The 18,284-nt window shown below is 37.1% G+C and overlaps 3 protein-coding genes and 1 long non-coding RNA gene across 9 annotated transcripts; 2 read left to right on the top strand and 2 right to left on the bottom strand.

Annotated features, from left to right (window-relative positions):
* Positions 1 to 2,274: 2,274 nt before the first annotated feature.
* On the bottom strand, positions 2,275 to 4,260 carry LOC149661588 (uncharacterized). Of its 2 annotated transcripts, none has more exons than XM_089843179.1 (5): positions 3,636 to 4,260; positions 3,151 to 3,587; positions 2,929 to 3,047; positions 2,401 to 2,867; positions 2,275 to 2,336 (listed from the first exon to the last, which is right to left on the bottom strand). In XM_089843179.1, exons 2-4 carry the CDS (start codon positions 3,465 to 3,467, stop codon positions 2,404 to 2,406), a joined length of 900 nt encoding a protein of 299 aa, XP_089699305.1. In that variant the 5' UTR covers positions 3,468 to 3,587; positions 3,636 to 4,260; the 3' UTR covers positions 2,275 to 2,336; positions 2,401 to 2,403. The 2 variants fall into 2 exon arrangements, with proteins under 2 accessions (XP_089699305.1, XP_089699304.1); XM_089843178.1 differs by having other exon boundaries at positions 3,151 to 3,574; positions 3,636 to 4,259.
* Positions 4,261 to 4,392: 132 nt separating this feature from the next.
* On the top strand, positions 4,393 to 11,212 carry LOC149661587 (uncharacterized). Of its 4 annotated transcripts, none has more exons than XM_089843135.1 (10): positions 4,393 to 4,526; positions 6,600 to 6,676; positions 6,920 to 6,981; positions 7,052 to 7,370; positions 8,750 to 9,107; positions 9,295 to 9,492; positions 9,658 to 9,858; positions 10,063 to 10,255; positions 10,328 to 10,436; positions 10,517 to 11,212. In XM_089843135.1, exons 4-10 carry the CDS (start codon positions 7,054 to 7,056, stop codon positions 11,004 to 11,006), a joined length of 1,866 nt encoding a protein of 621 aa, XP_089699261.1. In that variant the 5' UTR covers positions 4,393 to 4,526; positions 6,600 to 6,676; positions 6,920 to 6,981; positions 7,052 to 7,053; the 3' UTR covers positions 11,007 to 11,212. The 4 variants fall into 4 exon arrangements, with proteins under 4 accessions (XP_089699261.1, XP_089699262.1, XP_089699260.1 ...); XM_089843136.1 differs by lacking the exon at positions 4,393 to 4,526 and having other exon boundaries at positions 7,052 to 7,157; positions 7,233 to 7,370; XM_089843134.1 differs by lacking the exons at positions 4,393 to 4,526; positions 6,600 to 6,676; positions 6,920 to 6,981 and having other exon boundaries at positions 7,047 to 7,370.
* On the bottom strand, positions 8,306 to 14,482 carry LOC149661586 (uncharacterized). Of its 2 annotated transcripts, none has more exons than XR_016368958.1 (3): positions 13,743 to 14,482; positions 9,626 to 10,307; positions 8,306 to 9,564 (listed from the first exon to the last, which is right to left on the bottom strand). It is a non-coding gene; the product is annotated as an uncharacterized LOC149661586 (long non-coding RNA). The 2 variants fall into 2 exon arrangements; XR_016368959.1 differs by having other exon boundaries at positions 8,306 to 9,561.
* Positions 14,483 to 14,509: 27 nt separating this feature from the next.
* On the top strand, positions 14,510 to 18,172 carry LOC149661585 (transmembrane protein 201 homolog). The gene is made up of 8 exons (XM_089843138.1): positions 14,510 to 14,771; positions 14,925 to 15,042; positions 15,100 to 15,282; positions 15,349 to 15,941; positions 16,010 to 16,197; positions 16,294 to 16,569; positions 16,716 to 16,883; positions 17,571 to 18,172. Exons 1-8 carry the CDS (start codon positions 14,662 to 14,664, stop codon positions 17,729 to 17,731), a joined length of 1,797 nt encoding a protein of 598 aa, XP_089699264.1. The 5' UTR covers positions 14,510 to 14,661; the 3' UTR covers positions 17,732 to 18,172.
* Positions 18,173 to 18,284: the final 112 nt, after the last annotated feature.

Here is an 18,284-nt window from a genome sequence, read left to right as displayed (position 1 = left end):
AAATTAAGTACGTGTAAAAAAATATCACTGTACCGCTTTGAAATCCTTTTTTTTCAAATTCCTGACTCTAAAATTAGTCAGGAAAAATCATTTTCTTCTTTAATTACCTTAATTACGAGCTGTAATTAACAAAAAACGTAAAAAATATTCCATCGAAACTTAACGTTGCAAACGTATGAAGTATAAACTGGTGTCACCCTAGGTTGGAAGCTGAAATCAAAGACCACTTTTATAACATTTAGTTTTTTGGTTATTTTCGGTTTCTGATTATAATTAGCTTAATGATTTAAGAAAGCACATGAACTCTGAATGTTCCGAATCTCCTGATTCCAATGGTGTTAATTTCAGGTCTCCACGACTTACTGTTAATTAATTTTGTAACTAAACGCCCAAAAAGACAGACGATATTTTTAATTTTCCGTCTTTCAAACATATTTTTGGCATTAAAATAGCAATTAATTCAAATGATATTATGTGATTCTGACGTAAAAACCTGTAAGGAATCGAATGAAAGTGGTCGCAAGACCGTAGGCTTAGCAGTTGATTAGTTGTTCCACTAATTACGGCTATCCGCATTTTTAAATACAACCTAACTGGGAAGCGAGAGAAAAGGCTACGATCTCTGGCCTCCCAGTGTATTTTTGGTATCAAGTGATTTAATCAGAGCAACAATCTTAATCATCCTAAGTTTTGACGGAAATTTTTTGTTGGATATTGTCACGTGACCCATTTGTAACGAAACATGATTTTTTATATATTTAACCATACTCAGTTTTATTTGCTTATGATAGAGCCCAAGAAAAATAACGTCACGGAAAAACCCCTTTTCGTATTCCTACAAAGATGTAAAAAGAAGCTAGGTCCTCTTTGATAAAAGGCCTTTGCCCTGTCCTTATCTACCTAGATCAGGGAGGAGAGCCTAGATCTAAGAATTCCTATTGTAAGCAGCGTGGACACGCGGGGAAATTTTGTTGATTCACGCGTTCTTGGTATTAGGGGGCCCCCTTTTTTATTTTAAGATACTGCGCTCTTTACTGATTTCGAAAAAACTGGTTTAAATTGTACTTAAATTCACACTGTTTGATCGATCACTGATATTTTCTGGTGTCCCATTTTTTTCCCACCATTTAGAAGAACTTGAAAAATCTGATTTTGGTCCAACTCCTGACTCTATCTTAAGGCGATTAATTGCTTTGAATTCAGTGTTAAAAACTCTACAACTTGGGATCAAGATTTTTTTAAATTTATTCATATACTTGGCATAATTCGATTTCCAGCTTTCGACAATCGGTGGTCCATAGTTCAGAAACTGCTAGTCCTACCATGCATTTTTGTTTATGTCGAGATTGGTTATCATGGAACAAACGATAATAATTTTCGATATTAAGTCTAAAGGTGCATTTTCATTGCCGCTTTAGCGTGAAAAACTAGAGCAATAACTACAGGAGTGCAAGTTACTTTCATCATTAATGTTATTGCTCTTAAAACGTACAATCCTGTAGTTATTGCTATATTTTTTCACGCTAAAGCGCCAATGAAAATGAGCCTTAATTGCAATTGAACACTATTACCGCGTAAATACCGTTGCAAGATATGTAGTCCCCTGTTTACTGAGAGCTAGTCATGGAGTGACATTATTATGGAAAATATCTTACAAATTTATGTTAAACTAACACGTTATAAAGTATAGCTTACCGCATACTCATGGAACATATCTTATAACCAATTAACTCTAGGTTTGCAGCATAAAAACTGACTGGGGACGAAAGTTATTCAATGATTGTCAGTTTGTGTAAAAACAACCATTAAATAAAGTTTGGCCCCAGCCCTTATTTTTCTCTCCTTTTTCTTCTTCTTCTTTCTCCAACGTCTTAGCATATATCTCTCTGCAAGAGAAAAGATATTTAGTCAAACTACTTAGAATCATTGTAAATCGTACAATTAATATCGTACAATATTTGGATGGCTGGGGCTCATTTTTGATGAATCGCTACTACTTTCTTCATTTTCTTGAGCTAAAAAAAACTTTTTTTTTTTGGGTTTTTTTTTTTTTAATTATTTTTTTGGGTTTTTTTTTTTTTTAATTATTTTTTTGGGTTTTTTTTTTTTTAATTATTTTTTTGGGTTTTTTTTTTTTTAATTATTTTTTTGGGTTTTTTTTTTTTTTAATTATTTTTTTGGGTTTTTTTTTTTATTGGGTAAAATCCCTCATTAGTACCCCCTAACTAAAGTGCTTACATTGGCCACAAATAAATGGACCGTTTCAGCTTAATCCCAAAAATAAATTATAATAAAAATGGAAAATAAGATAAAACTGTTATCCAATACAGTTGAACCTAAAATAAAATAAAAATTATAATAATGAGTGTCATTGCCGGAATCGATTTAAAAAGTACATACCCATTAAACAAGCCTGGCTTGTAAAAATATATCTACAGGAGCTCTGCAAAACGGGCAGCAACCCTGAGGGGAATACCAAATCCTATCCGCGCATTCTTGGCAAAATGCGAGATGGCCGCATGGAACTATCAGCCATCCTACTTCATTGGTTTGGCAAATGGCGCAAATCCCTAGGAATGTTTCTCGTTCCTGCTGTGGTACTTCTGGCGCTGGTGCTGGCGCAGGCTCTACCAGATCTGGAAGCTCATCCAGTCCAAGAACCCTTTGTTGTTCTGGTGGTACTGCGGGTTCTGCGGGTACTTGGGGTTCTGCTGGTACTGGGGGTTCTACGGGTACTTGGGGTCCTGCACGTACTGGGGGTTCTACGGGTACTTGGGGTCCTGCACGTACTGGGGGTTCTACGGGTACTTGGGGTCCTGCACGTACTGGGCCTAGTTGGACGTCGGGTAGCTCCTCATCATCGTCATCTACAAGTATTCTAATTACTAAGAATTTATTTCACGGGAATAAATAAACCTTGAAGTATACCTATCTCAAGTAATATTACTCTAGCTCTTTCTCTCCTTCTTTCCCTAGCTCTGGCGCTGGTCCTCGCCTGTTTCATCATGAATTGAACCCTATCATAATTCCAGTTTGCGTTTGGATACCTTTTAAATGTTTACATGAGTGTTGAAAAACACAATAAGGTTAACTGTGACGTAATGTTCTATAAGGTTTCCAGCTATACAAGCAGTTTCTTAAGGGCCTTACCTTCCACTGTTTTTCTCTTCGTCAAATATAGCTCTCAACCGCAAGGGAAATTCAATTGCATCCGAAGACCTCATTTTCAATTTAGAATAGAGCCTCAAGTTGTCCAGCTTTCTCAAACTCGGGATGTGATTGTGGTTGGCGGTAACAATGAAACGCCGATCGTTCCCACGTCCGATTAATTTGCCTTTGGCTAGGCAACCAGAAATATATTTCATACATTTTAGATACGTTACCTGACCACCACCTCTGTTCTTCAAATATCCATAATCCTGGTAGATGTAAACGCGGGATCCTCTCAGTCCATCAACTTCCTCCATAGCGCTTGAAATCAAGTAATACTTCTAGCTAACAAGTCTAAAGCAATACTGATGTGGATCGTCGCCAAAGCGGAGCTTTTATGCGTTGTCGATATAGAGTTGTTCAGCTAACAGGTGAAGCTAAGATATAGTGTAGGAGCTTACTCTCTTTACTTTGTCATAACTCACTACACGAGGGAGGCTAGCCAACTCGCACTGCCTCTAGCGGCGATTCTCGGCGCGAGGCCTAACACCTTGTGTGGAGAGCTCGTCCCCTTGTGTGTTGGCTTCCCCCATGGCAATAATGGATTGGTCTATTCCTTGTATCTTCTTCAATATTTTAGATAAACACGTGTTTATAATTTGTCATATTCACCATGCTCTTATCGAGTAAACACCCTCTCCCCAATGTTCTGTTAAGTATTTATTGAATAGCAACCAAACCGAATGCGTATGGAATTCAAGCAAAAATAGCAGTTATGGTAAAGATAAATCGCCAAAAATATCATTTGGAAATGAGAAATAAATGTAGGCTCAAGACAAATTTGGAAAAGGTGGCATGTTACTGAAACTAACGAAACTCAACCTTACTGTATATATAATTAATTTTTTTAGATGTCTATCTGTTTCTTCATTAAATTATATGTGGGCTCTTATCTGAAGGTTTTCTTGTCGTTGTCCACAAAGACAGTTTTAATTACTACCAGTTAGGTTTTAAAGTTAAAGTTCACTCATATATTTTTGGGCCTCTAAGGGTCAATAGTTTCATAAACCTAATGGTGTGGTTGAAATCCAATTATTAACGATATTTTTAATTTTATAATTAAAAATATATCTGATACATCATCCTGTGCCCCTTTCTCTAAACTTCACTGTATTGATCGATCAGTCACGCCAAATGATTGGTTGCTAGAGGTATAGGCTTACAAGCCAATGAGACTCATACGGGAGAAAGAAGCAGAAGGTTTGGTCGGGTGACAGCCCCGAAGGTGTGTTTTCCTTTGAATAGAATGAAAATAAATTGTTGAAATGCCAAGCTGCACCATAAAAGACTGTGAAAAAGTTAGCTCGAGGTGTAGAGTAAGTTTTTTACGGTTCCCGATCATATTAAGTACCCTGACATTGCATCAAAACGTATAAACAGTCACCTTAACTGCATAGTAAAAGCTTGTTCTAGGTATTTTAGCAAAGGTTCATTGGCTTGACACTATACAACCAGGGATACATGGATTAAAAAAAAAAAAAAAAATCCATGTATTCCTGATACAACCTCAATCTTGAAAGAACTTCGAAGATATTTAAGGTAAGGTATGGCTTTGAAATGGATTTTTTCAATAGATCGAGGGGAGGAACACAGTGAATTTTCCTCTCTTCGCCATTGAAAAGAGCCATTTCTAAGACAAGTTCTTTCGAGATTACGAGAGGCTACCTTTAGGGCGCTGCCATAGCTAGTCGGTACAAGCCGGCGTGCCTTTGTTAGTGGCTCACATTCCGAGTCGGTACACGCGCCTCTGTAGCTTTGACAGAAGAACTCTCCGAAAAGAGGGAGGTTACCTCGTAAATCCCGTATAACCCCGTTCAATACCCTATTTACGAGGTTACATCCCATTTTCAGGCTACAGAGGCGTGTCCGATCATAGAGAAAGTACCTACTCTTTGGTCCGATGACGGGATTAACTGATTGAAATTCAAAGGAGTCCATAATTAACACTAAGATCTATGGGAGGCAGTTAGCTTTTAGGCCATACCGTATATTTTTTGTCCTATTGATCCAAATGACCTGCAATTTTAATGAGAGGTGTATTTCAATATTCTATTGAACTATAAAGGTTCCAAAGTTTTAGAGTGGTCCAATTTATAATTTTCAAACCAGTTTAGTACAATAGAACAGATACACCGCTCTTTAAAATTTCAGGTCATTTGGATCAATTGGACAAAGGATATACGGTATGGCCTAAAAGCTAACTGCATCCCCTAGAACTTTATGTTAATTTTTGACATCCTTTGCATTTCCCCCCAACATCCATGTCGCGCTTATAATTGATAGTTTTCACACGTGGAGGATTATACCATCTACACCAGGAGGTAAGGCCACCTAGAGGACAAAAATGCAAGCTATTTTGTCCTCCAGAAAGCCTCAACTCCCTGTTGTATTATTGTATATGTTATAATCCTCCACGTGTGAAAACTATCTGTACTGTTAAGTTAGTATTGTTTTCAATACGAATTAGTTAGACGTATTTATAGTTTGAAAACTTAGTTTGTTAAGACATTAATAACCTCGTAATAACAGAAGTGTATATTACTTCTCTTCGAGAGAAGTCTGCCACAAAGCGGGGTAATTGTAACATATGATTCTTCCCAACATCGGAATATTTGGAGGAAGGTTACAAACCGAATCACATACGAGATAAATAGTTCCCTCATCATTACCCTATTAGCGCTTAACTATTTGCCATCGCGCTATAGGTTTTTGTCCCACGTTACGACAAGGTTTGTGGGTTGATTGCTGAGGACATGTACCAAACATTTAAAGACTTTACCCCGCACGGTGTCATGCCCATCTGAAGTTTGATGAGCAGGAAAGCAAACATAAAGGGCGAGCCTGGGAAGAATCATGTTACATAACTAAAGTATTATATTAATAATAATAATAATAATGGTTTTATTAACGGGTGAAGAAAGACAAGGGCTTATTGTGTCCCGAATCAGGTACAGAAAATAAAATAAAAAAGAAATAAATATTAAATGATACAGCGTGTCATCCTTCTTCTATTATCCCCTTCTGGTAATAATAAATTTATTTATTATTATTGAAATGGATGGGTAAAAATCAATGATCATAGGCTTGCGTTATGTGGGTAATTAAGTTTAAAAATTACCAACATTAGTTTTATATTTTTCCGATTAGCGGAAAATTTATAACACTAGCATTTAGAAATTACTTCTCAGTTTCTCAAAAAAAAAAAAAAAAAAAAAAAAGCTTATTCGAGGCATCACTTTATCGTTACAACTATAGTTTGAATTGTATTAAATTTAATTAACTATAAAAAAATCTGGAGCGTGGGGAGCGAGCTCCGCAATTTTGGGACTTTACTTCACACCATAAATGCAAAAAAGGCAAGAAAATTAATATAAAGGTTTTAATTTCAGACTTTTCCCTGACCTTTTCGCCCCATTTTCAATTTCCCTGAAATTTTGGGACTTGTAAGAACTCTGGATTCAAGGAGGTATAAACAAAATATAATTTTAGAGTTGTTTGTTCTTTATGCGCGCATTTCACTATACTACATGGATTATTTATATATATGCGTGTTGGCTTAGCTGCCTTAGCATATGGGAATTTCTAAACTTCGGTCTCCATGGCGGCCTTGCCCCTGTGTGTTGGTTTCTCTGTGTGCACTTTCTTAATTCCAACGAAACAAAATTCTTCAATTTTACATGCATTTATTCACATTTTCTCAAATATTTAGATCACTTCTCAGAGACTAAATTGAATTTTGGATTTGAAAAAGTTGTTAAGACGCCTGTCAAGGTAATGAGTAACGTTTTCTAGCGTTCTGTTAGCTTCTAATTATGCTAAATTTTTCGTCTCGTAAGATTAGATATGGAAGTTCTGGTGGGTCTAAGAGACAAAACCGAAGTTTATGTACAGGACGGGTACGGGTTCTGTATTGACAACAGAAAACCGGACGGTACACGATATTTAAGGTGTTACAACAAAAAAATAAACGAATGCCCAGTTAGGGCTGTTTTGAATGTGAATGCGCCAGCCTTAATCGTCAGACAGGAACACGAGCACAATCATGAACCACCTGGAGACTACATGAGAAGGATGCGATTCTACAAGGACTTGAGAAGAAGAGCACGTGACAGCCCGTATAACTCATCTCTGAAGGCTATCTTCGACGAGGAGCGTGCCCGGTAATTAAATATTTTAAACTTAATATTTGACTAGTTAAATTAATTTGATTAGCACTTCGATAACGTCATAAATTTTCGTGATGCGACGCCTGGTGAGGCTTAGGACAGGAAAAGGCATACTTATGGAACATATAAACTTATGGTTATAGTCTTTAATGTTATTTTCGACGTTATTAATTGAATTTGCTTGCGAAATCTGGTTTAATTGTGCTTCATATGTGGGCTTCTATGGGAGAGAACCGGTTTTTTAGCCCTAATTTCGCTTCTACTGGATCAAATATCTTGAAATTTTAATGAGACGTGTATTAAACGGTTTGTTATTATCCTGTAAAGTTTCAATTTTATAGCTTTAATAGTTTTTTTATAAAAAATGTTTTCCAATGTAATAGTGACAGGTTTAGAGCTAGTACTTGGAATATCTTCAGATCTAATGGTCCGAATGACCTGAAATTTTAATATGAGGTGTATTATGATCTGTTCTATTATACTAAAAAGGTTTTAAAATTTTATTTTTTTAATATAAAGCTAATTTTTGAAATTTATTAATATATAAAACATTTTCCATTATAAAATTTTAAAACCTTATTAGTATAATAGAATAGGTCATAATACACCTCATTGTAAAATTTCAGGTCTTTCAGACCATTAGATCCGAAGATATTTTAAGCACTAGCTCTAAACCCATCACTATGACTTTGGAAAACATTTTTTATAAAAAAAACTATTAAAGCTATAAAATTGAAACTTTACTGGATAATAACAAACTGTTTAATACACGTCTCATTAAAATTTCAAGATATTTGATCCAGTAGAAGCGAAATTAGGGCCAAAAAACAGGTTCTCTCCCATAGAAGCCCATGTTAAAAATGTCGCCTTTGAAATTTTACCTCTACATTCTTCGATCCTATGTGATACGCGAGTTTACATTGAAAAAATTTTCTTTGAACGGGCTTCTATAGCGCGTGGAGCAAGCGTGATCGAGTGGCCTATGAGTAGGCTAACTAGGGTTAACGGGTCGGAGCAATTTTTAGCTCGTCTTTAACAGTAGTTCTCCAAGTCACCACTATGGGTTGATGAATAAGGCGATCAATTCCATTAGAAAGACTACGTTAAGTGTAATTATTTTGAGGTAAAGTCACAGTTCGTGGGGTATTCGAGATACGTAAATTTAAGGCATATACAAGTATAATCATAAATAATTAGCTTCACTTATGGGTCTGGAATGGGTTTATTCTGGCACAATCAAAAGCAGGCTGAGGATTTTGACAAATACGTAACTTAAAACAGATAATTTTTCATAATCTTCAGTCCTCTTTTATGTTGCGCCGGTTTTCAGTTAATAGAGTAGTAAAAGTTTAATGAATTATTCCATTTTACAGCCATGGTATTGAGGGCGAAGCATACCCTATGCATAAGGGCATGATGAACAGAGCCAGAGCAGCAAGATTTCCAACAGGACCTTTACCTGAGACTCCCAGGGACTTGGCTGAATTCTTGGAAGGAGAACGAGGGGTTCCATTTAGAAACGATTTGACGGGCAATCAATTTTTTAAAGTTTTCTTACCTATATTTAACTCTATTGTTTTTGTTTCATTTTTCATGTCTCAACGACCTTTGGTGGAGAATGCAATGGACGCAATTTTCGTAGATGGGACGTTTAAGGTCCCTCAAATGTTTGCTCAACTCGTGACGATTCACTTTGCCTCGCTCAACCCGGATGGTAATGCCCGGAGCCACGTAAGTTTCTATTTAGAATACTTGCAGTTAATACAACGCTTTAGGAGAAGCATCTTCGCACCAGCGAATGCTTCCACCCTTTCTAAGCTATTGTTAATTTCATCGACCATCTGATACAATTCTTTCTTGAGATGAATGATTTCAACTTTGAAATGAACAAAAATGTATCGCATTTCATTTCTGTTAGGTTTTTGGTTGGATTTATGCATTGATGACCAGCAAAGCAGAAGCCGCATATGATGAGCTTTTTGGATACATACAGCGAGAATATCCATTGCTCAACCCGCGTCATATTATGACTGATTTTGAAATGGGACTTCAAAATTGTCTTGGACGACATTTCCCAGGTGCTCGTCTTGGCGGATGCTGGTTTCATTTCTCACAGGTGAGCGCCTTGGTTTAGTTTTCTAATTGGAATTTTAGTGTTCCGTTTTATAAAGATTCTTGTGAACTGCTTCTGAAAGAAACGTTTTGTATACTGTCTCGGAACTCTTTTCATAAAACCTATGTTGCTTTACATTTTGTAATAAATACGCTATCTCATTAACAGGCCATCTTCCGAAGGGTGAAAACAGCTCCTCTAGTGGCTCTCTACAATTATAACCCTGTTTTACGAGACCCTTATCAACAACAAAGAGCTGATCAAGCAAGAGGGGTAATAAAAATGATCATGGCACTTCCGCTGTTGCCGGAACATCAAATTCAAGTTGGTTTGAACCACGTTGCAGCAAAAATCAACCAGCAACATTTGGTTTGTATTTCTTGCATTGGCAGTTATTTTCCATTCGCCTTCGACTGTTTAAACTACAGGTGGTGACTAATTTGGTAGTAATCAGCCGGGGGTACACATAGCGCGTGCCGCGAGTGTTTCGTTGGCAGGAAGCGTTGCTTCAATTTAACAGTGAAATCTGAATCTATTGATTTTTAAAACCATTTATATTCGAATTCATTGCAGTTAAATCATCCAGAGATCCAAGCTCTTCATACCTTAATACGTTACGTCCAGGATTATTGGATTAATATTGTAGGAATCGGGAGATTGTCTGTCCATGGGCTGGAAAGAAGGACAAACAACGATGTGGAAGCGTTTCATTCCCAGCTTAACAAAATATTTTCCACTAATCAACCAAATATTTGGGCTTATTTAGGTTTGTATATTTTACGGAAACGGAAACACGCATAGATCCCTTGTTTCAGTTTCTAAAAAGGATTATTTTCAGAAAACTTAATACTAGTGGAAAATAGCCATAAAAGCGACTATGTTAATGCTGTGGACTTTGGGCGTAGAATAAGACAATATCCTAGCAAGATATATGCAACTAATAACAGGTAAGCAATAATTATTTGATATCTTAAACATTTAGGTGAAAACTCAGAAAGCACTAGGTTCTAAAAATGCACATTTTTAGAAATATTCTACAAGCAACGAGAGAACTGGACGGACAACGGATAACTGTGGAACAATTTTTAAGCAGGGCAAAGCATTTTGTTAATCCCCGCGTTAATGAAGCCCGAAATGAAAATCCTGCCCCGCATGACGTTCACCCTCCTCATGCCCTTCAGGTCCTGCATGTTGCGCCCCCTCCGCATGTCCTTCAGGCCCCGAATGCCGATCAGGTCCTGCATGTTGAGCTCCCTCCGCACGCCCTTCAGGCCCCGAATGCCAATCAGGTCCTGCATGTTGCGCCACCTCCGCATGTCGTCCCCCCTCTGCATGCCGATCAGGCCCTACATGTTGCGCCCCCTCCGCATGTTGTCCCCCCTCTACATGCCGTTCCCCGTCCGCCCAATGCTCAGGTCCCGGAAGATGATCAAGCCAGAAGATTGGTGTGGCTACGAGTGGTCGTCAATGGAAGGAGAATTATCGCACGTGTCTTAAGACAAGGACCAAATCAATAGCTAACTTAATTAGAAAAAACAAACAACGGTCCATTTATTTGTGGCCGAAGTTATTATTATTATTATTATTAGTTTATTAGCGCTCGTTGTGTGTACATTTTTGTTTTCTTTTTCAATAATTCACTGTCCTACGCCACATAAGCTGAGATGCTTGTTCGTGGCAGGGCTTATTACAAAATAAATAATTAAAGACTTTGTGGAGCATACATTGTTATGTTACTGATTATACATATTTTCAATTCCTATTTCTATGGGAGAGATTCGGAAAACATTTTAAGATTTTAACATAAGGTTTAGTTGTGATAATCCTTTAGTAATTAGCCATATTTTAATTAGGTTTTTGAAAACATTATAATCCTCAATATGTTTAGTGTCTGTATTTAATAGGTTAAATAATTTAGGGCCTAAGTGCAAGGCGTATCTTTGACCTATAGTTTTATATGTTCGTTCACTAAAAAGATTACCTTCTGAGATAAACCGCGTATTATAATTAAGTTGAGGGATTAGTCTTCTTTTGTTTTTAAAGGTATACAGTAAAATATTTTTTGCATATAATTGTTTTACAGAGAAGATTTTAAATTCATTATACAATAGTTGTCTTGGGTTTAAGTTATCCTTTTTTAAGCATATAGGGTACGTATGATTTTCCTCTGTATTACTTACAAGGGATCGATTAAGTTATCGTAGGCACCTCCCCATCCCAATAATCCTTAAGAAATAACCGATTGAATCAGGGCATAGTATATGGTTCTTATCCAAGTTATATCTAAAAAATTCCGAACAGCACAGAACTTCCTAAAACTCATCCTTAACTTGTTCTTAACATTATTTATTTGATAATTCCATTTTAAGTTAGAGTCAAGTGTAATTCCTAAGTACTTAATCTTATCCGTTTTCTCTAGCTTAAAACATTTCCTATTACATGGCTGTGATACCTTGCAAACGTTATCTGAGTGAATTATTAAATTATCAATGAGTATAGGCGTGGAGGAAAAACACATGAATTTCTTTTTCTCAATGTTCAGTGTTAGGATGTCTAGGTCTAACTGAGATGTTACTTTATTAATGTCTTCTTGGGCTTTGAGGAATGCCTCGTCCCAATCGGGACCTTCAACTAGCAGGGTGGTATCATCTGCGAAGGATATTATTTTTCCATCGATTGCAAGGTTACATAAATCATTTATGTATATAAGGAATAAGATGGGACCAAGTACAGTTCCCTGTGGTACACCAAATCGTATAGGTAACGGGCTACTCTGTACATCTCCAATTTTAACTACTGCTTTTCTATCTAACAAATAACTCTCAAACAATTCTAAAGCAACACCTCTGATTCCTGCTCTCTCTAATTTATCTAACAAAATGGGGTGCGAGACGGTGTCAAAGGCCTTTTTTATGTCCAAGAATATCCCAATTAATCTTTTGTTTTTGCCTACCGCACCGTATATTAGCTCAGTAGCCTCAACAACAGCGTCAGCTGTACTTAGATTTTTCATAAAGCCATACTGATTTTCTGATAAATAATTCGACTGTTCTAAAAACTGGGATAGTTGGTTTTTTATAATCTTTTCGAAATTTTTGAGATGTTACTGAGTAATGATATGGGTCTGTAGTTTTGTAAATCAGTTTTTTTCCTGATTTGTGTATTGGTATGATTATGGCCCTTTTAAAGATATCTGGAAACACCCCTGTGCCTAATGATAGGGTTTTTTTTTTTTTTTTTTCCCCTTTCCATTAGTGCGTTAGCTGGAGGGCTTTATGCACCAGGTAGAGTGATAGGAAGAGATGATCGGTAACCTCTAAGGGAGTGGTCGAGCATGAGGAGGCGATAGCCTTCCGTATGTGATTAATCAGGGGAAGATATGAGGTTTACTTGGGAGGTGACGGAAGGGAAGTTGGGGTCAAGTCACCTCCGGCGGACACGGGGAGGTCAGTTCCTGTAGGGTAGAAGGTCTGACAGTGTCGTATTCCCTCAAACTTTGTCACCCAGAAGCTTGGTTCACATGAGTGCGCCACACTCCCGACTCTAATGATAGGTTTATAATATGTGCCAGTGGTTTAATGATAAACTTGCTGACAGCATCCCACAGCCTTGGAGTTTTTTTAATGAATTAATTACATTAACGATATCGAAAGGGGTCACTGGGATAAAAAATACACTTCGTGGATTTTTGGTATACTGCGTTATCGTCGCTGTTCGGCTAGCTTAGATCCTATTTGACTAAAATAGTTATTGAACGAATTAGCCACCTCTTTTGGTAAGCACTTATTTATTTATTTATTTATTATTACATCTAAGCACTCTAGTTTGGGGAAAGTGTGAGGCTGTTTGGGATTAATGCTCCGTCTATCGTAATTTCCGATATATGGGCCAATTCGAAAATTTCATGGGGTAAGCCAACAAAAAGGAGCCAGGTTGGGGTTAATTTGACTGTCGTTCTGATACAAAATTGCTTTCTATAGGATGGGATTCTAGTTTCTACCTAAGTGCAGCAAGAAAGAACTGAGGAAAAATTACGCTAGCGCAACGAGCATTTCTTCTAGTTTTTCCATTATCAGTGATTTTGAAAAAAGCGGCCAAGAACAAACGTTGAAAGAAAAATAACAAGTATGGCTCCATCTGTCATGCCTTAATCTATATTTATTCCTTTTACCTAGTTTAAACAAAAACTTAATTCCTCAAAATATTTCATCTAATATATTTACTATGAATTAAATAAACATACAATAATTTACTTTTCGATTAAATATTATATGTAAGATGTTTCCATGCCTTAAATTACAGGTTAAAAAGGACTCCAATTCGTAGCCTACGTGATTCGAGAAGTGATTATTTTACCACGAACCTTGGCTCCCGTGTTTACAGGTAGTTTAACGAGAGGTCTCTGCTTGGAAGATTAATGTTATATATTTAATTTAATGCTTCCCTCCTTGCTTTTCCAGCCTACATACCATTTTCCAGCCGACATACCATTTTCCAGCCGACATACCATTTTCCAGCCTACATACCATTTTCCAGCCTACATACCATTTTCCAGCCGACATACCATTTTCCAGCCGACATACCATTTTCCAGCCTACATACCATTTTCCAGCCTACATACCATTTTCCAGCCTACATACCATTTTCCAGCCTACATACCATTTTCCAGCCTACATACCATTTTCCAGCCTACATACCATTTTCCAGCCTACATACCATTTTCCAGCCTACATACCATTTTCCAGCCAACAGACCTTTTGCTAAATTCGTTTTAGTTGGCCTTTAGATACTCAACCGGGAATGGGGATACGCTTTTGCTCCACCCATGCCCCGCCCAAATTCCCTTTTTAAGAGGGTACCCATTTTTCTCTAATGAAATTTTCCTACTGCTGGTAGTTTATAGGAGGGGCCTAATAAGTTGGCCTTCTGGTCCCGTGGCCTTATGGTCCACGATGGTTGGTTGGCCCTACGATTTGTTGGCCTTTCGGTATTTCACCGGTTCATCCCCCTTCCCGCCGTTCCCGGCCGGCACTTGCTCCTTTGCGGACTCATCTCGGGACCGTCACCCGTCGGGACTCGGGATCAGTTTTGGCGGCAAAAGACGGCGCCATTAAATATTTTTCGGCCTAAGAAATACTTTCTTTTTTAACCATAGAAAAAGATTAATAATAAATGGTTTCTCTAGATTTAGTTAAGTTGGTCAGTTTGCACGGTTGTTTACTAATAGCAGTAGTTATTTTCCTCATACCTTTTCTCGCAATTATAGGATATCGTAAAATCAGGTAAGCCTTGGTTTGTTTCTTGCCCGGGCCTTCCACACCATGTGCTCTGGTCTCTTAACTTGGTCCTAAATGTCAGACAGGCTATAACCATTGTCTCTGAACGACTTCTTAGTTTAATGTCATGACGTTTTAAATACATACTTAAATTTACAGACCAAAGTTTCCTGTGACAGTAGAATGTTGGTTTTGCCAGAAAAAAAGCAAAGTTCCCTATGGGAATCGGAATTGTTGGGATTGTTTATCATGTGAACAGTATAATGGATTTAAGGATGTATGATTGTTGATTAAGTTAACCGGAGATTTCGGTGATTTAATCATATTATTTTAGGATGGGGATTATAATAAACCCATACCAGCTCAATATGATGAAAATCTCAACTTTCCCATTATGGGAGAGAGTCCAAAGGGGAAAAAGCAAAGCAAATTTGGTTCAAATGGTTTATGTGCCCAGTGTAACTCTAATCAGGTTGTCAAGATGAGAATGATATCTAGTTTTGTTTCAATCAACACTGTGAGTTATGGAATATAGTCATTGCACTTAATATTAATGATATTAAAAGATTGTTTTCACCTTCAGGAGAGAGAAGATGAAGAATATAGGAACTATATCAATCATTTGGATAAACTTTACTCATTTTGTTGGCGTTGCGATATTCACACCCAAAAATTCTTATCAAAACAAGATGATCTTCTCCGGAACTCATTACCACCTAGTTACTATAGAAATTCTTCAAACATTGACCCCTTACCTTCAAAATCTTTCAATTTACCCAAAGCCACTTACATTTTCTTGGCCATCAGTCTTCTTTCTCTTATACCACTACTTATTCAAGCCATCAATGAATTTCAACAAGCTAAACAGCGAATTTATGTCGAAATACCATCATCTCTTATTGAAAACCTTCCACAAAACCATATTTCACTCTTTGTGGGGTTCATTTCAACAACATTGGTTGTCGGATTAATTGGAAAGGAAAGATGGCATATTAATGACGCGCTGTTGACATTTTTCTGGGTCACATTACAAGTTTTATACTCTGAGGAATTGATTAGTCAAGATTTATATCATGGCTACGTAATATACGCCCAACCATTGATGATAATATTTATCGGAGTATTTAGCTTGGTTGCTTATTGTTTTAAAATGAAGCAAATCTCTAAAAGTCAAAGGTATAAGGTCAAAAAAAAATTATTATTCTGGAAATATAAACTAAGGTTCATAGTTCATCTTGTGACAGGAATAGAATTACAACTTTCAAATTGCAAAAATCGGAATTGGGTCCTTCATATGGGAAAGATATTTACGCTAATGTTTTGGATGAAAGTTTTTCAACTGATGAGGATGGAGATAGAGATGAGTTGTTCCCATTGGATGCTAGTTTGAATGCAGTTCACATCACACCACCCAATGAGAAGAAAGTTTGTTGTAAGAAAATACTTAGGCCTATAGTATTAATGCTTAGGTTAAATAATTATTTCAGGATTGCTAATTTAATTTAATTTTATTCACTTATTTTTTAAGATCAAGGTGATATTGGCTATGAATTTGAAATAAGCCATTTACGTAAAAGAAGCTACCCAGTTTTAAGACCAGCAAGATTCAATCCTCGGTCAATTACTCATTCAAGCTGGGTGGCTGGTGGTTTTTGGTCTTTGCCTAATGAATATAATCCAGAGATTACATCTAAAGAAAGAACTGCCATGAATTACGCTGCAGCTGGTTACCAAACATCGGGTCTTTTCACACCACCTCCCTCTGTTACAGGATCTCAACAAAGCAGGGCTACAAGTGCAGCTGGTAAACATCTTCTATGGAGTTATAGACTAATGGCACCCCATGTTATTTCCCCATAGAGCTTAATACAGTCGAAGGCAGAGGGCTGCCATTACTCTATACTTTTGGTGGCACATACCTTTAATCCTGAGGTTCATATTTTAATGTAGATTGGCAAACTAATTCTGCTACTTCGGTTCGTTCATGGCCACCCTCATTTTATTCTGAAAAAATGTCAAAAACTACTTACACCCCTTCTTCATATGAGCCTCCTTTGACTAGGGTACCAAATTGGCAAGGAAGCCAGGCCATGTCATCAGTCTCAACAATGACTGCTGGTTTGTTCCTTTCTTTATCACTCGGTGGTGTCTGTTCTTTAGGCTGATACCATAAGGAGATCATCTCTCTAAGGGCCCAAGCGCATCTATTAACAAAAACATCTAGTTCTGCTAGATGTGACGTAGATTTTGTATAAGGGCTCCTTCCGAATTTTTCGTGAAATTCGCGGGAGAGAAAAGTAATTTTCAAAATCAGCCACGACCGATATCCTAAGCCGGTCGTGGTCTAGAGTCGAGCTCTGAGATAACGCTCCCAAGCGGTTGGGAATCAAACTAAAACAGGCGGGGAGGCGAGTGGCGAGACGCGAGAGAGGAAGGACTGAGGGGAAAAATAAGTAAGAGAATTTCCAGAACCCCCCCAGCTCTCTCAGACACAAGAGGTAAATTCGCGCTTAGTAAAAATCACGAAGCGCTGTCGTAAGGAATCTTTGAAGGAAGGAAAAATGTTCAATGCCGGGTTACTCTGCAGCGAATGCGCTCGGCCTCTGTTTAGGCTATACAATTATTATACCACTTGAGATGAGACGGATGGCTGACCAAATCGGACATGCATACATTTCAACCGTAACATAGAATCTTGGGCCCTTAGAGAGAGATAATGTCCTTATGTTGATACCTGTAAAGAGTCCAGGACTCTCACATCTCTCTCTACAAATTATTAAGTAATTATTACCATTTTGTTTTCAGTTCCAGCACCTAAAAGCCGAATTTGGATTAAGATTCTAATTAGTTTGTGCATCACTTGTAGCGTAATAGGAAATTTTCTCTTCTTAAATTACTATTTCTCTTGGCCCTTTGCTTCTTCTTTTCACGGGTTCTTTAAGCAAAGTCTCAAGATAAAAAATTAACGGACAGAGACTTTTTTTTTATAGTCAAAATAATAATCACGTGTACAGATTTTATTTTTCTGTTGTTATTATATTTGCTAGATACAATGTACGATCATTGTAATATTATTTATAAATTATTTTTGTTGACATAGGCCTACATTTCATATATTTATGAAATTTTTATTATACTTTCATTAGAGTTCCTAAAAGAGGGAGTTTAAATTATTATTTTTTTTATCCCTCAATTATTTACATCATGTACTTGGATCTAGCAATTATAATTAATTTTTTATTTCTCGGGTAGATTAATTAGGAAGAAAAAACTATTATGTGATTTACCTAACATTACATTATGTATAGACTTTGAAACAATCACTGCCAGTTTCTAAGAAATTTATAAATAAGCTTAATATCATGGATTTTTCATCAGTTGGTATAATTAAAAAACAACCACATGTGTATTGTGTATTTTGATTATCTTTCCCAATAATTCAAGGCGCGTGTCATGCCAACCACAGGGGGCGAAACGCGAAGGTTAAACCCCCCCCCTTATGTATGTAGGGGGTATGAA

This window comes from Phalangium opilio, unplaced genomic scaffold (genome assembly GCF_054372755.1).
Source record: "Phalangium opilio isolate 3A_F unplaced genomic scaffold, DU_Popi_V2 ptg000070l_1, whole genome shotgun sequence".
Taxonomy (NCBI): Eukaryota; Metazoa; Arthropoda; class Arachnida; order Opiliones; family Phalangiidae; genus Phalangium; species Phalangium opilio.
The sequence above is the reverse complement of the archived record's forward strand: the minus strand, read 5'-3'. Positions and strand labels throughout refer to the sequence as shown.

Excerpts from the sequence above, each read along its gene's own strand:
- LOC149661585 (XM_089843138.1), top strand. The coding sequence starts at position 14,662 with ATGGTTTCTCTAGATTTAGTTAAGTTGGTCAGTTTGCACGGTTGTTTA. Across the intron at positions 16,198-16,293 it reads CAATGAGAAGAAAGTTTGTT|ATCAAGGTGATATTGGCTAT; the intron begins GTAAGAAAATAC and ends TTATTTTTTAAG. Across the intron at positions 16,884-17,570 it reads AGTCTCAACAATGACTGCTG|TTCCAGCACCTAAAAGCCGA; the intron begins GTTTGTTCCTTT and ends TTTTGTTTTCAG.
- LOC149661588 (XM_089843179.1), bottom strand. The coding sequence starts at position 3,467 with ATGGAGGAAGTTGATGGACTGAGAGGATCCCGCGTTTACATCTACCAG. Across the intron at positions 3,048-3,150 it reads GAAGAGAAAAACAGTGGAAG|GTATCCAAACGCAAACTGGA; the intron begins GTAAGGCCCTTA and ends AACATTTAAAAG. Across the intron at positions 2,868-2,928 it reads AGTAATATTACTTGAGATAG|ATGACGATGATGAGGAGCTA; the intron begins GTATACTTCAAG and ends GAATACTTGTAG.
- LOC149661587 (XM_089843135.1), top strand. The coding sequence starts at position 7,054 with ATGGAAGTTCTGGTGGGTCTAAGAGACAAAACCGAAGTTTATGTACAG. Across the intron at positions 10,256-10,327 it reads AAATATTTGGGCTTATTTAG|AAAACTTAATACTAGTGGAA; the intron begins GTTTGTATATTT and ends GATTATTTTCAG. Across the intron at positions 10,437-10,516 it reads ATATATGCAACTAATAACAG|AAATATTCTACAAGCAACGA; the intron begins GTAAGCAATAAT and ends GCACATTTTTAG.